Source organism: Micrasema longulum, unplaced genomic scaffold (assembly GCF_059751315.1).
Source record: "Micrasema longulum isolate JH-2025_06_02 unplaced genomic scaffold, ASM5975131v1 h1tg000276l, whole genome shotgun sequence".
Classification (NCBI taxonomy): domain Eukaryota; kingdom Metazoa; phylum Arthropoda; class Insecta; order Trichoptera; family Brachycentridae; genus Micrasema; species Micrasema longulum.
This window is the reverse complement of record NW_028277480.1, coordinates 120,404-137,518: the sequence shown is the minus strand read 5'-3', so window position 1 is coordinate 137,518 and position 17,115 is coordinate 120,404. Positions and strand designations below refer to the sequence as shown.

The 17,115-nt window shown below is 40.5% G+C and overlaps 2 protein-coding genes across 5 annotated transcripts in view; both read left to right on the top strand.

Moving 5' to 3' along the window:
* Positions 1–17,115, top strand: part of drpr (multiple EGF like domains draper) — a 94,342-nt gene that overhangs the window by 21,079 nt on the left and 56,148 nt on the right. The window lies entirely within an intron of this gene.
* Positions 4,845–10,085, top strand: LOC148282943 (uncharacterized). The gene is made up of 3 exons (XM_088224266.1): positions 4,845–5,441; positions 5,958–8,825; positions 9,081–10,085. Exons 1-3 carry the CDS (start codon positions 4,845–4,847, stop codon positions 10,083–10,085), a joined length of 4,470 nt encoding a protein of 1,489 aa, XP_088080392.1.

Here is a 17,115-nt window from a genome sequence, read left to right as displayed (position 1 = left end):
ATTAACCTAGTTATCATTAACATATTAAACAATATAAACTAAAATAATCATAAAAAAACATAACCAATTTATATAGACCAAATTTCATAAACAGTACACACATTTTACCTATTTGGCTTGATCCACTCATTGATCCGTGTGCAACCCACCTCCACTATCCATTTCTTAATAGCAGTTTTTTTAAATAAACACTATGGATTATTATCTGAAAAAGTTACCGACGTAATATGAATTTTCGTTTAAGATACAACTATAAGATACTATAAAAAGTCAATTTTATCAAAGATTAAAATTCGTTTTTATTTATTTATTTTATTTTATTAGGTAATTCAACAAAGATACATACTAGAAAACATACAATTTAAAGCATTCGTCGAAATAATTTAACATGCATATATATCTTCAATTATAGAATTACACAAAATAGATTTATACGTTAAGTTGTAATACATATTTTTTAATATTTTTGTTTATACAGGATACAATGCAATAAAAAATAAGTTGTACGTGTGTATTTATTGAATAAGATTTATTCCTAAGAGATTATTCGCAAAAGCTGAGAGAGTATCATGAAAAATGTCATTTTTTTTTGCAAACTTATACTCGTAAATACATAATATAAATAAACACACCTTTTTTGTTTTTTATCTTATCAAAGTAATTCGGCTTAGGAGTATTTTGCAAGTTAATATAATTATTTTTGTTTGTATAAATACGTTCATGTGATTCACAGGATAACCACAATTAAGTACACATTGACGTGAGTCTCTGCGAAATGCATGCGGTTGCCCTTTCTCTGAATGTTATGTAGCATCCTTTGTGGCTTTTTCAACTTCCACTCGAGGACATCCCACGATTTCATGCTGATCATGTTTTATTTCTGTGTCTTGGGTACAAAAGGGCCAATGTCAGATTAATTTTTTTCTTGCCAACATTTTGGATACAAATACACATGTGGTAGAGTTTTTTTTATTGATACTAGTTTCAGAAACCCAAAACAGTTTATTAAAACGTCACAAAATGGCTTATCTCCTCTAATATTGTGATTTTCCACATTGGCCCTTTTAGACCCAAGCCACAGATTTCATGATTTCATATTGAAATATCAGATTGTATTATATGGTTCTCATCAATTAAAATTTTTGCCTAGTGTTTCATCTACATAAAATTAGCGGTCTTACAGACATGTCGTACCTAAGCGTTAATAGTGGCACAAGTCTAAATGTGTCGCTTTTCCTATCTTTACAATAGGGAAATATAACTTTTTTAAACGTTTTTATAATAAAAAGGTCTATTAAATACAGTCCAGTAAAAAAAAAAAATTGCTACTCGTTTAGTAGCATAAAAAATATTTTTTAATCTGTAGTTTTGAATTCCCGAAAAAACGTTAATTGCACTGGCCACGCTCCTAATATGTCACGATTCATGTTAATTTTCTATTTTGTTTGTGACCATTCAATTTTTTTAGAACATCGTCACGAATCTTGACGCCACAACTATCAATGACAAACATGTCGTATTTTTCTGGTGACAAATTAAATAAAATATATTTAAAAAATATATATATGAAAACTTTTTTCCACAATATCCATAATGATTTTGAAAAATAAAATAAATATTCTTAATCCATTTAATATATTTAACGGTATTCGTAGTATGTGATATTGGCCTATGAAAGACATAATTTATTAAAATATTTTATGTGGCCTTCAAAGCCAAAATGTTAAAATTTTACTATATATTTTAATTACTTAAATTCAAGTAAAAATAGTGGCGCAGTGATCATTGTACAATGAGGAAGTCAGTGGTTTTTTATGTTTCTAACAGACAATTAAACTAAGATAAATGAATTTTTTAAACATTTTTATGTCTCGTATTATCAGCGCTATGATTTTTTAAAGTTTTGTATTTCTGAAATTAGTCCGCGTGTGAAGCCTCAAATTCTCTCCCGCTTCTTCCCTGTCAGTTCTGTCGATTGCTCCATTGACGATAAGTAAACCGGAAATCTACCGCAACTCTCTTATCATTGGTTGGTTAAAATGATATAGTGACGTCGTTCAATGTAGTTTGTTTTTCTTATAGTATTTGAAAATATTTTTTTCGTATATTTTTTAGAAACTTTGCCGCATAATTAAATGCTCTAATTTTTGCCGCGCGTAAGAAGTAAGAAATCATTTTTTGTATCCAATTTCCCGTAGACCCTCATTGGCACATGTGAGGGATTTCAAAGTTAGGACTTTGTTTTGCGAATTAATATAAGTTTACTGATAGTGTGGGTGTGTGTGTAACTGCTTTCCTATAAAATGATTGTTTTTTTGGTATGCCACTGTTATTTTCGGGGTGCGATATCATTTCATTAATTAGCAGTTCACATGAGAGTCCCGATACTCACACTAATGAGCCGAAGTGACGCATGGAATAGGGTATTTTCACGTTTTTTTTTTATTTTGCAAAAAAATAGAAAAAAAAATTACGATAGTAACTGTACAGTTTTTATTTTTTTATGTCCACGCGTTAATTTTTCAGAGCGGTTTAAAAACGTATACTTTGAATTGGCGCCAAAACGAACATTCAATGCCGTATGGGCTTGTGACGTCACGCGTTACGAATTTGACTGACCGTTCAAACAAATTCATACGAATTTGTATAGCCTACGTGTTGTTTTTGTTGTAATTGGTTGTTTTAACTAATTAACGCGCATAAAATGTCTTTAGTTATAAGATACAAGTACTGTTTAATTCCGATGTGCACAAACACTACGGTGAAGACGCAAAATGAAGCTTTTTTCGCCATTCCTAGTACCTAATGAAAAAATGCAGAAAAAATGGTTTAACGCATTTGAACGTTATGAAACGAGATGTTAAAAAAAACAAACCACTATTCTTTTTTCCGTAGGTCTTGTTCAGTACAAAATACTATATTTTATGGTGTAGACTGTAAACTATAAACATTTACTAACAGTAGGTACTGAAATTAGCACTTATAAAGCTTGACAGGTACTACAATACTAAAATAGTTTATTCTTTGAACGTTATTGTTTATATTTGTATTATATTTCTATACTTATGTTACTTAGTTTAATTTGTGGAACTGTTGGTTTTCTATATGAATAAAAAATAAAATTACAAAAAAAATCCTGTATGAAAACCTACCTTATTTATTTGTGAAATTTATTGCATTTACAAAATGGCAACTGACCTTGAGATGCTGGACAGTCTTCACACTTGCAGGAATCTATTAATTCCTATACTTCATCGCAAATCAACGTCACCGAGTACGATTTGGTTCTAACTTTAAGTTCTGCTGGGGGTGACTCGACCTTTTACCATTCAAATATCACCCGTCCGTTTTACTTGAATGTAATCTATGGCACTGTCTCCGTAATTTACCCTAGCTGATATATTAATAAGTAAATCACATTTAATAAAAAAGGCATTAACACGCACTCGAGCAACAGAGATGTTTACAAGCAATGGTATTTTATGGATTATGTTGTGTCAAAGTCACGTTACTTCCCTTTTGCATTAAATGTACGCTAAACAATATATTTATAGTACATGCAAATAATACAACTATTTGAATGAATACATTCTGGAAGCAAACATTATATATTTGCTTACCTTACGGCCTTTACATTTCTATACTCGAACTTAAAAAGTTTGTATTGGATGAGAAAAAAATACCCATCATGATTATATCTATTTTGGGCAAGTTATCGGACTTTCCTTGTAAAAAACCAATTTTAGTCATAATGCTATAGATGTTTATAAATGAAAACAAAAAAAAACAAAGGAAAAGACGAAATTTAACTAGAAAAAACAAATAAAAAGCCACAAGCCGCCCGCGTCGGAGTATCTCAGTATAGGATTTGAGTGAACGTAGGATATATAAGTCACGCGTGACGTCATCAACCCTGTTGCCGACGTAAAAGTACATGCACCAACTTGGCGGCCCTTCCTGGGGCTTTAATGTAGCATAGGAGGCTTCAGTATGTGTAAGCGATCTACCACCTCCTCAATAAAGACTAGTATTTGTCACTTTCGGGGGTGGTGATCGCCATACTGAAGCCCACATATAGATTAGAATTCATGAAAATATTTGTATGCCCATAATGTGTTTTTATGTTGTTCTGTATACGTGTTGATCGCCGCGCGGTCGGCGGGGAACTGCGGCCGGTAGCGGGAGGGTGGGGACCTTATACGTGGCGCGAGAGAGACCGATAGAGCCGGCAAATGTGCTCGCTATCTCTCTCGCCGCGTGATTGGTCAACCTAGCACCGCCCGCTATTGGCCTAGCCCACCGCCGCACGGCAAAATGTTGTATATATAGCCCCGCCGGGGAAAAATAAAGTCAGTCATCTCACCACACTACTAAGGCTTCTTACTCTCCACTTCACCTCCCTACCTCGCTTCAAACCGGACCTCATCGCCACCTGGATTCGAACACCGCTACCCCCCTGGACTTGGAACTCGGATACTCTTTGGATTGGATTTTGGACCCCGGATAATTTGGACCCTTGGATACTTCCCCGGAACACACCCGCCGTTCCCACCGACGGAGAGATACCGGCCTTACAACCCGGTTGCCTGACTCAGGATTGCGGCCGCCAGCGCTACTCGCCAGCGACCCCGCAAGGGATCTCTAGGCGACGATACCTCCCCGGAGCTTATCGTTCGTCGGCCGAGGCCCGCCTACGCCCGGCCACTCTGCGTTTGACACCAGCACCTATAGAAATACAGTTCTTGTGACGGGCGCGATTGCTACGGACGAAGCAGTGATCCGCCGCGTCTGTTACAAGTTGGTCCTTCGAGAAGAACCGGATATTCATCACAGAGCGCCTAGAGATGACTTCGAGAACCCCTTCACTCCGCTCGGGTCGAGGAGGCACGGAACCAAGAGAAGACCCTGCTACAGATCAGGACTCAGCCGAGTCGGACACATCCGAAGATACAGTCCAGCGGCTGAGGACGCAGGTTCGAACGCTCCGTGCTTCACTACACGATCAAGACCGACGCGTGCCCTTGGAAACGAATCCCGAGCCCGCGCCGCGTGCTACGGAGATGGACGGCATCATGACGGTGCTGTCAAAAATGGCGATTCTACTAGAGGCTTCGCAAGGAAGAAGCCCGACTTCAGCCCCAGAGGACGTTAGCAGAGTCGGCGCCATGATAGCGCGCCAATCTACTGCCAAGGACCTACCCGCCTTCGCCGGAGAGCCGCAGGAATGGGCTACTTTCAAATCGCAGTACACTCAGTCGACGGAGATGTGCTGCCTTTCGGATCCAGAAAACCTCCTGCGTCTACAGCGTGCGTTGAAAGGACGGGCAAGAGAATCTGTGTCGTCATTACTAGTGGATCCAAGCCAAGTGAGGGTGATAATGAAGACGTTGGAGCTACACTACGGCCAGCCGGACATTGTAGCGTCTTCCTTGTTGGAAAAAGTGAGAAGGCTCCGCTGCATACAGAACGACGGATCTACGCAAGCATTAGTAGATCTGTCTAGCGCAGTTCGGAACGCGATAGCGACCTTAGAAGGCTTCGGTGGCGATTACATGTCTACGCCACAACTACTAAGCGAACTAGTGAGCAAGTTACCGCTGTGCATGAAGTCTCTCTGGTGGTACAGCAGAAGAGGAAACCGGGTGAGGCCCTCCGCGAAGGATTTCGCGCTCTTTTTGGAAGATTTAACGGAATCTTCGATGATAGGCGGCGGAATAGAGCCGCAAGTGTACAGCGGAAAACAACGCGAGAAGCCACAGAAGCGAGAACAAGTGCATACAGTGATTTCAACAGAGGGAAACGGGAAAAGTGTAGCGTCATGTGTTTTGTGCGGACGAGGACATTTACTACAAACGTGCCAGGAATACATAGAGTGTAGTATTTCGGAAAGATGGGACATAGTGAAGCGAAAGAATTTGTGTTTTTCGTGTTTATCGAACACTCATCGGGCAATAAAGTGTAGAAATGTAAAAAAGTGCGGCCTCGATGGATGTCGCCGAACACATCACAAGACATTACACGACAGAAATAGTGCCGATATCAGTGAAGCTCGGTCTAGCGCCGATATACGAGCGCCAGATAATAATGCCCGCCGCGACACGCCTGCAGCGGCGGGCGCCGGGGGAAACAGACCGACCGCGAACGAAACCCGCGCCGCGAGTTCAAATGAAAGAAACTACGATTACGGCCACAGTTCGCGAACGAATAATATAGTGACGAGCACCTACGCTCGGGAGGAACCGGTCCTCCTAAAAGTGATTCCCGTCATGTTAAGTGGTCCGCGAGGACGAGTGAACGCATACGCGTTACTAGATGAGGGATCAACCGTGACATTGATTGACGCGAAAATAGCAAACGACATCGGCGCGCCGGGAGAGACTCGAGGATTAAAAATCCACGGTGCCGGCGGAATGTGCGTGACAGATAGTGCATCAAGAAAAGTCACAATTAAAGTGCGCGGAGTTACGGAAGATTTATTCACTCTCCGCGCAAACACAATACAGAAGCTGAGTCTGCCGCTACAGCCCGTGATTGAAGGGGAAGGCAGGATGCGACAAGTGTGCCCGCAGTTACTCATCGGCCAAGATAACGCCTCTCTCATAGTGACGAGAGAGGCACGGAGATGCGGGGAATACATCGCCTCAGTGACAGCCTTAGGAAAGGTGATACACGGTGGGCGGACACGCCAGACTAACGCCAGCATACTAATGGCGCTTAGTACAGAACAGAGACTAGAAAATCTAGTTAAACAGAATTACGCCGTCGACGCGTTAGGTATAAGTTCGACAGCCAAGATATCGCGTCAGGAGGCGAGAGCCACAGAAACCATGAGAGCCACGACACGTTTCCTACCGCAAGGACGGTACGAGACAGGGCTACTGTGGAAAGACAATCGAATATGTTTACCGGATAATCGCCGTACAGCGCTGAATCGATTTTTAAGCATAGAGAAAAAGTTCAGTAAAAACAGTGAATTCGCCGCGGCTTACAAGTTAAAGATTAAAGAATATCTAGACAAGGGGTATGCCCGGGAACTGACGCTGGCTGAAAGACAAGACACTGCGAGTGGGCTTTGGTTTTTGCCGCATTTCGCAGTAACGAACGTAAATAAACCAGATAAAATACGGATAGTATTTGACGCCGCCAGCCGCTGCAACGGGAAGTCATTGAACGACATGTTGGCCAACGGCCCGGACCTTCTCTCATCGCTTATGGGAAATATAATGCGATTTCGCGAGGGAAAGATCGCGCTGGCAGCAGATATAAGGGAGATGTTTCTCCAAATTAAAATAAGAAAAGAAGACCAGAGGGCGCAGCTGTTCCTCTGGCGCAATAGTCCCGAAGAAGAAATTCGGGAAATGATTATGACGTCAATGACGTTCGGCGCGGCGTGTTCACCGAGCAGCGCACAGTACGTGAGAAATCAAGTCGCAGAAGATCACGGGCAAGAGATGGCCGCCGCCAGGGATGCTGTGCGAAATAAATTCTACATGGACGACTATATGGATGCCGTAGACAGTGCAGCAGAGGCGATACAACTGCGCCACGATGTCAGCGAACTACTACGGCGGGGCGGATTCATCCTCGCGAATTGGGCGAGTAATGATCCCTCCGTAATGGAAGCGATTCCTTCAAATCTGAGAGGGAAAAGCGCACGCGAAATAATTAGCGGAACCTCCGTAACAGAGAGGGTCCTCGGCATCAAATGGGACCCGGTGACAGACGAGTTTCAATTTAAATTTAAAGTGTCACGGGAGGTTCCAACAGAGAGGCCTACAAAACGGCAGATGCTAAGTGAAGTTATGAGCATTTTCGATCCACTCGGTTTCGTAGGGTGTTTGACAATACGCCCGCGAATACTGCTACAAGATGTGTGGCGCTCCCACATAGAGTGGGACGAACAAGTGAATGAAGAACACGCAGAGAAATGGCGCACTTGGGTGGACATATTACGCAATACCGAGTGCGCTATACCGCGGCGCGTATCGAGCGCCAAGGGCCAGCCAGTAGAGCTGCACGTATTTTCCGATGCCTCGGAGCAAGCGAGCTGCGCCGTAGCCTACATCGTGGAGGAGAACGCCGCCGGAAGGAATGCGACGTTCATGGCTAGCAAGTGCCGAGTTAGCCCGCTACGAGCGCTATCAATTCCACGCCTGGAATTACAAGCCGCGCTCATGGCCGCGCGACTGGCGGCCACAATTAAGAAAGAATGCGGAAGTAATATACGCGAAACCTACTACTGGACAGATTCTACTACGGTGCTGTGCTGGGTCCAGAGTGATTCGCGTATCTTCACGCCATTTGTAGCCCACCGCCTAGGGGAAATAGATGAGCTAACGAACGCTCAAGAGTGGCGGTGGGTACCAGGAAAGAAGAACCCCGCTGATCTCGGGACGCGGGACGGCGAGATACCAGACATCTCCCCGGCCGGCATGTGGTTCAGTGGGCCGAGTTTCATAAAGAAAAATAAAAGTGAATGGCCGCCGCTCAAGATAATAACGGCGACCCCGGATACGAGCAGTGAAATAAAGTGTGCGAACAGTGCCATCGTGATGACAGCCCTCCCGGACGAAAGAAGATTTTCCTCCTGGCGGAGACTGATCAGGACTACAGCGTGGGTGTTGCGCTTCATAAACCACTGCAGGAAAAAGAATACAGGATGCGCGACACTCATCGCCCCGGAACTCAAGGCATCAGAGAGGGCGTGGATACTTATAAGCCAGACAGACAGTTACCACGCCGAGATAGCCGCAATTAGACGGGGGGAGTGCCTCCCGCGGAACAGCCGCCTGCTGGGTCTCACTCCCTACCTCGATAAAGATAGCGTCCTCAGAATGGGGACGCGAATTATGGAAGCCCCCGCGGTGAGCGAGCAACTAAAGGCGCCCGTCATACTGGACGGAGCGCACGCCTATACGCGTCTATTGATAAGGCATTATCACGAGTCGCGGCAACACGCAAGTACAGAGCGGACACTCAGCGAACTCAGACAACAGTTCTTTATAACACGATTACGGACAAATATAAGGAAAATTATATACGAGTGCCGCTACTGTCGAATACAGAAGGCCCGCCCGCAGCCTCCGCTCATGGGACAGCTGCCTGCCGGCCGACTCGATCATCACGTAAGGCCTTTTACCCACTGTGGGGTGGACATGTTCGGGCCCGTATACGTAACTATCGGAAGACGCCGGGAGAAACGATACGGGGCCCTGTTTACGTGCATGGTTACGAGGGCCGTGCATATTGAAATTACACCGTCATTGAGCACTGACTCGACGGTGCAGGCCCTCAGAAGGATGGCGGCCCGCAGAGGACATCCGACAACGCTCTACTCGGACAACGGGACGAACTTCAGAGGCGCAGACAAAGAGATGGCGGCCGCCATGAAGGAACTAGCTCACGATCCCGAACTACAGAACGAGGCGACAAGGAGAGGGATCAAATGGGTGTTCAACCCGCCATCGGCGCCACACATGGGGGGAGCCTGGGAACGGCTCGTCCGGTCGATAAAGGGGGCGCTTATGGTGATTCTAAAGGAACAAGCCCCCCGAGAGGAAACGCTAATGACAGCGATAGCGGAGGCCGAGTACACAGTAAACACTCGGCCCCTAACCCACGTCTCGCTTGATAGCCGAGACGACGCTCCGCTGACTCCGATGCACTTTCTCATCGGGTCGAGCGGGGCCCAGCCGCATCTGGCCGATTACAGAGACGCGCCGCCCGAACTGTGCCTCAGAAAACAATGGCGGGTGGCGCAGAAACTAGCCGACGCATTTTGGAAAAGATGGATGAGGGAATATCTCCCGACGTTGGCACAGCGACGGAAGTGGCAACAGGCCGCCACGCCGATCATGGTCGATGACCTGGTCATAATAACGGACGCCGCCCTCCCGCGGAATGAATGGCCGCGGGGACGCGTCATAGCAGTCACACCAGGGAAGGATGGACAAGTCAGGAGCGCCCGGGTCCAGACAGCCACCGGAACCTACACACGACCCGCCGTCAAGCTCGCCGTGTTGCAAATCAAGGACGACGTCGGCGCAGAGATGCCTCCTCGGCAGGGGGGAGTGTTGCCGACGTAAAAGTACATGCACCAACTTGGCGGCCCTTCCTGGGGCTTTAATGTAGCATAGGAGGCTTCAGTATGTGTAAGCGATCTACCACCTCCTCAATAAAGACTAGTATTTGTCACTTTCGGGGGTGGTGATCGCCATACTGAAGCCCACATATAGATTAGAATTCATGAAAATATTTGTATGCCCATAATGTGTTTTTATGTTGTTCTGTATACGTGTTGATCGCCGCGCGGTCGGCGGGGAACTGCGGCCGGTAGCGGGAGGGTGGGGACCTTATACGTGGCGCGAGAGAGACCGATAGAGCCGGCAAATGTGCTCGCTATCTCTCTCGCCGCGTGATTGGTCAACCTAGCACCGCCCGCTATTGGCCTAGCCCACCGCCGCACGGCAAAATGTTGTATATATAGCCCCGCCGGGGAAAAATAAAGTCAGTCATCTCACCACACTACTAAGGCTTCTTACTCTCCACTTCACCTCCCTACCTCGCTTCAAACCGGACCTCATCGCCACCTGGATTCGAACACCGCTACCCCCCTGGACTTGGAACTCGGATACTCTTTGGATTGGATTTTGGACCCCGGATAATTTGGACCCTTGGATACTTCCCCGGAACACACCCGCCGTTCCCACCGACGGAGAGATACCGGCCTTACAACCCGGTTGCCTGACTCAGGATTGCGGCCGCCAGCGCTACTCGCCAGCGACCCCGCAAGGGATCTCTAGGCGACGATACCTCCCCGGAGCTTATCGTTCGTCGGCCGAGGCCCGCCTACGCCCGGCCACTCTGCGTTTGACACCAGCACCTATAGAAATACAGTTCTTGTGACGGGCGCGATTGCTACGGACGAAGCAGTGATCCGCCGCGTCTGTTACAAACCCTTTTGGCCAGTTACGGGCCGTTTTATTTCTATCAAACTTTAAATAGGAAATTATAAATGAAAACATTCGTTTCAGATTTTGATAGTAATATGGTTCGAATCGTAAAAATATTCTTTAAATACTGAATACATTAAAAATCATATCCCCAGTTTATGAAAATACCCTATTGGAAAAGCCCATGGAGATCCATGCAGCATGCATTTGAGACCTGAAACAACCTTTTCGATAACATTCAGTATATTTCATCCTTATTTTTCCTATTTCATATTTCGCTTCCATACATAAGGAAATCGAAATATTTTTCAGTGAGATATTTTGCTCAACCCTCATATAAAATAGTTGTAAAAAACACCCCACGTTGGCTTGTAAATGCACCCACGACACCCACGTGATCATGGTTATCATGTCGCATGTCGGTATGCCTAAGATTAGAGAATTCTTCTAAATTTTTTGTTATTGTAGATGATCTAATATGAAATCAGCCCACGCGTGTTTCATTCCCCTCAGTTTTTATTGACCATATTTGGGTTCTGTAATTGTATACTTGGATATAATAACGACTTTACTAATACTAATAACAGCTTGCCCTTATTTTGGAATATATAGACAATAGACTATCTTTTATCACTGTTTTGGACGTAGTAAATTGATGCAAAATAAAACACTCTAAATTCGTAACAGAAGAGTAGATAGCTAAATCGGTATTCGTGAAACAATATTTTGACTGTGTCCAAATGTTTGTAGACAGGCTGGATTTCCTCCCTAGGGAGTTATTTAGATCTAAATTTGTTGCAACAGAGAAATTCAGAGGAGATAGGAGATTTGTTGCATTTTTCTTTTTAACACTTATTTACTACACGCATCTGCAACGTACATAGGAACATAGAGTAACTAACAGAGTACAACGATTGTAGCGTACGTTAATAATATATTTTATAAAGGCGATATAATCCTTAAGGCCCGTCCAGGGTGCGGGCCTAGCGCGGTGGCGACAGCGGGCGCGAAATTCCAAACGTTTGAAAAGGCCATCTGTGGCCATAGTGACAAACTTGTGGCGAGCGCGAGAAGCGAGTTTTTGAGTAATTATTAAAAATAACTTTTTTCAGTAAGGTTTTCACCATTATCCCTTATAAATTAACAATCGTTCGGATGTTAACCTTATTTAAAAAAAAACCTTGTTATCTTTTGTATATTTTTATCTTTGTCGTTTTCAGTATCATAATGTTATCATATAACGTTATGCCGCTTTCTTTTGTTCTGGTGATAGTTTTTATATTCCAAAAACCGGCCGAACAAAATAATTATTGATTACGTGTAACGAACAAATTGATTTAAAATTAATGAAATGTCCCAGTAATAAAATGTTCTCGATACAAAATGATATGAAAATATTTTACATACTCTTCAAGTGGTGGCCTGCAAGATCATTTAGACCAGAGGTTTAATGCCTATGCACTTGAAATGATGTATTTAATTAGTACTCTATTAATAATTATTAATATTGCGTGCGTGACACTTGAGAGAATGCGTTTATGACTGTTATCTAAGTTCCTACACTATCTCCAGAGATAATTTGTCTAAGCTCCGCGGTATATACGAGTACATCTATGCATAACACATTTCTTAAATACATACATGTACATCCGAATATTAAGGTCGGTGTAGAATATAATTGCTTTAATCTGCAAGTGTACAATAGATACTTGTATTTACTACGTTCAGTACATTTTTTGAATTGTGCTAGTACCAAAAGATCCGTTTTTCACTCTTTAAAAATAATATTCTTATTTATTTCGACGGCTTACGCCTTTGACAAAGTATAAAACCATATTGAAAAACAATTTTAATGAAACAAAACACCTGAACACAGTATAAAAAATATAGATGCATGAAATAAAATCGGCAGAAAATAAGGAAATCATAAAGAAAAATTAAATAAGAAATTATAACATAGGTATGCAGCAAATAAATAATTTTAATATAAAAATTATTGAAGTAATAGAGGTGATGTATCATATACAGTAAAACAAGTATAACACTTAGTACATTTTTATAATTTAGAAAAGAAGTGATTAAAAAGTAATGATTTTAATTGGTTTAAAGATAAAGTAAATAAATAAAAACGAATCTAAGTATCCATGTTTGTTTGCTAACATGTGGAAAAGTGGAATAGGTGAGTATTGGCATAGTTTGAACTATGCAAATCAACAGCAAAAGAAGTATTTTGTGCATACAATAAATATCCCGTTTAGGTAACCGAGAATTTGTTCATTGTTAGTTCAAATAAGTCAGTAAAACTTGATTGGTAAATTACAAGCATTGTATTATTTATATTGTATGGAAGTCACACACACATATGAATTTCTACGAGACACTCTGTTAGGAATGCAAAGTATGTAAATGTAAGTAACCTAACTTTCTCGATCGAACGATTTGACTAATTGTGTGTTGGGTCAGTGGTGTTGGCGTTTGGGTTCCGTCTTCCTATTAATTTGTCAGTTTCGATATCCTTCCTCCCGTTTAACTACAATAACAATATCATCCCGGTCGGCTAATCGACCTGATTCGACTCAATTGTTAATTTATTTCACTCGAATCAGAGACAGCCACTCGATCCCTTCGCCCTCTGAAGACAGTTAAATGTCCAGAGACCGGGTCACATTACCCAACACCCGATCACTTAATCTCTTTTTACATCCGTTATAAATCACGGAGATTTGTCACAAGAGTTGGTGTCATACATGATCGGAGTAGTAAAGGCCATTTTTAAAATAAACATTAGCAGGACGCAAAATTTCGAGCACTGTCCTATCCAAGTGAAACGGAAGGTCTTTTGACGGCTGTAATTCTTCCAAAAGCCAAATAAAGCGTAGAAATTCCTAACCAAGGTCACAGCCGACTATTTTAGCAGATCCTCGCACCTCTCATAAAAATAAGAGCAGCGAGAAGGAACGTTTTGCAGGAATTATATCATGCAGGTGAGCCTCACACGCGTGAGTCCATTGCAGATGATCAGGAAACTGGTGAAAAGGTCCAACTGACAAAATAGTCAAACTTTTTTTTACTAAACAGTTTCTGTAAATTTATTTAACATCGATGTTTTATGCATAAAGAGCCAGAAAAAAAAGGTTTTTGGATTATACTAATTACATGAATGTAATATGTATAAGCAACGAGTTTACTTTATCATTAAAATATCAGTTAGTTAAATTCATTTGCAATGGACTTATTTAAAGACCCAGCTCTCCGCTGTGAACGGAAGCTGAGTCTCATTGACAATAATACTTACTATTCAGTCTCTAAAAAAATAAAATAGAGGTAACAAAAAATGACAAAATTTACTAAATCTGTTATACATATAAAACAAATACCACATTTTACACACGTCACTCCATAAGCCACGCTCCTTATTCACAACAATGGAGATACCAATACAAAAAGAGTCACGTGTGAAATTGTATTATATATTGTGTTGTGTACGTAATTGGTGCTGTGTTAGGTTTATGTTTTTTTGTAATAATGTCTTTATATTATATAAATATAGCACTGTGTGCACAACGATAAACACTAATAAATAAAAATAAATAAATTATTCAAGCAAGGGTAGAAATGTACCTCCCTTCTGAAAAATCACCTTAAATTTTTACAAAACTGCCACGCGATCATTATAATACACACGCTGTGTATAAATACTTTAATATTTTATATTGAAGTCACGATTCACGGTGAAATTAACCTGTAATATCAAGTATTTTTTTTACTGAATGCCATAATATGGAAATGGCTATTCAGCAGAATCATTTGCGTCATTCGGTTTTAAACCATATTTTTATACAAGAATTCTCGTATTCAGCATTTATATGAAATTATGAAAGTCTGACGCGGACGGACGCGGACGGGACGTGGCAGAGATAAAACAATCAATCAACGGACATTAAAATTGTCCCCATGTTGTTACAAAAATACAAAATTTGCGTACATTTTATTCATTGGTCGTAAGTCGCAAGTATAGCGCACATGTTTGTTTCGCCCGCGATCATCAGCGCTTATAAAAATATACTATTCTTCTTCTTAGCCTTTTATTGGCCTTTTCACCTCCCAACTGGGTGTTCTAGCCAAAATTTATACTCTAAATAACACGAAACAGAGAACAATTTTTTCAAAGACAATTAATAGCTTTGAATGTAAAATCCATTTGTAATCAATGACTAAACAAAAATTTTAAAATACTTATATATGAATATTTATTCATTTCAACAATGTTTGAAGTATGTCCAAATGTTTGCAGACAGGCTGGATTTCCTCCCTATGGAGTTATCTAGATCTTAATTTGTTGCAACAGAGAGAGAAACCATTTTTGAAAAGGGAATATTGAATTCAAGGCATTTACCTGAAAATTTAGGTTTATTTATTTACTTATTAACGCCTAAATGGCTTTTACATATACAGAGGTTATGGACAATTTACCAATATATAGTAAAAATACAAATTTAAATAAAAAAAACGAAAATACTAGAAACTCAATTATTTTTCTAATTTTTAAAGAATAAATGGTTCTTGAAGTTTGATTAAGTTATAGCAAATACATATATTTTTTGGTCTTAAGTGTGTTGGTTCCCGAGAATTAATGTGCGAATTTGACTTAGATAATATATGAATATAACTAAAATAAATATAATGCCTCATTCTCCTATAAGGCAGATTGAAATATATACATTTGACCAAATTAGGAACATCAAAAAGATTATTTACAACTTAACTAAAAAAAGCCAGGTCAGATATTACTGTGGTACTTGTCGCTGTCACCGCGAGTAACTTGACCATACTATTGTAAGTAAAAAGGTTCCTTTAAACCAAAGAATTGTCGGTCGGTTATCCATGTTGCAAGCGGTGTTAGAGCTTCTGTAAGAAGTAGATAGGCTCAGTAAGTTCAGAAGTGGGCAGTGTCATAAGCAACATATATTTTCTTCAGTGCTCGTAAACTTAATTTGTATTTGATACAACTAAAGAAGAATATAGAAAATAGTTTTTTTTCATCGGCTTTCACAAGAAACAAATTATCCATAAATGTAAAATTACGACTAAGCTTTATCTCCACGGCATTACCCGTATAAATTGCTGTACAAAAACAACGCAATTCATTCGTATCTTAACATATTTGAAATTTGCGATTCCTTATGTATAAATTTTAATCATGTAGTAAGCATTGCAATCTAATTTTATATTCAGAAGAGGTTTTATCTGATTCATATATTTTTTACGGTCGATTAGTAACTATTAAAGGTTCAGTTGCTGTGACTCACAAGAAGTTGTACGTAAACGGAAGTACCTAAGACCAAATGACGAGGTACAATAAAGATTGTAGTCTACTAAAACTGCTGTAATAATATTTTAGGCACTCATTTATCACTAAGAATTGAGAGAAACGCCGCGTGCCGAGATGATTGTTGCATTTAAAAAAAAATTGGCATGAATTGAAATTCAATACAAGATGTTTCGCATTAAAATAAAAAATAATCGTTCATTGTTGCATTGCCCCAGTACTTCTTCCAACCAACAAAACCATTCATGATACCGAGACTGCATAGGTTAGGTAACACTTATGGAACGGCTGCAGACATTCTGTCCAATTCTTTACCATCTTATAAGTCCACAATATCAAGTTTATTTGTAGCTGCTCGTCAAACTATTATTGACAATTCAATTCCATAAATTTAAAAAAAATACTTATTTATTTTTATTACCTTATACTTGTTTTTTATTTTTTACTATTATATCAAATTGCATTGTAGTATTGGCAAATACGCATTTCATAGATACATATTTTTATTTCTTATTTTTTCGTGATAATATATGCTTGCTTGTTTATTAATTTAACTTAAAAATGTCTTTCTTGCTTACCTTAACACTTTATTTATTGTTTGTTTTTCAGAATTTATTTCATAAGCTTATATCTTTGCATTTTTTGTTTATATGCTTACTGTTTTATCTTGCATACCTTTGTTATTATTATTATTTTTTTTTTACTTTGTAAAACTTTTTATCATATCCTTTTTAACTAATTTCACAATTTCTTTCTGTATATTCTATGTTTGCATGTATTTCTTTTTTATTTTTTGTAAATGCCTTTTGGGCGTTAATGAACAAAATAAACAAA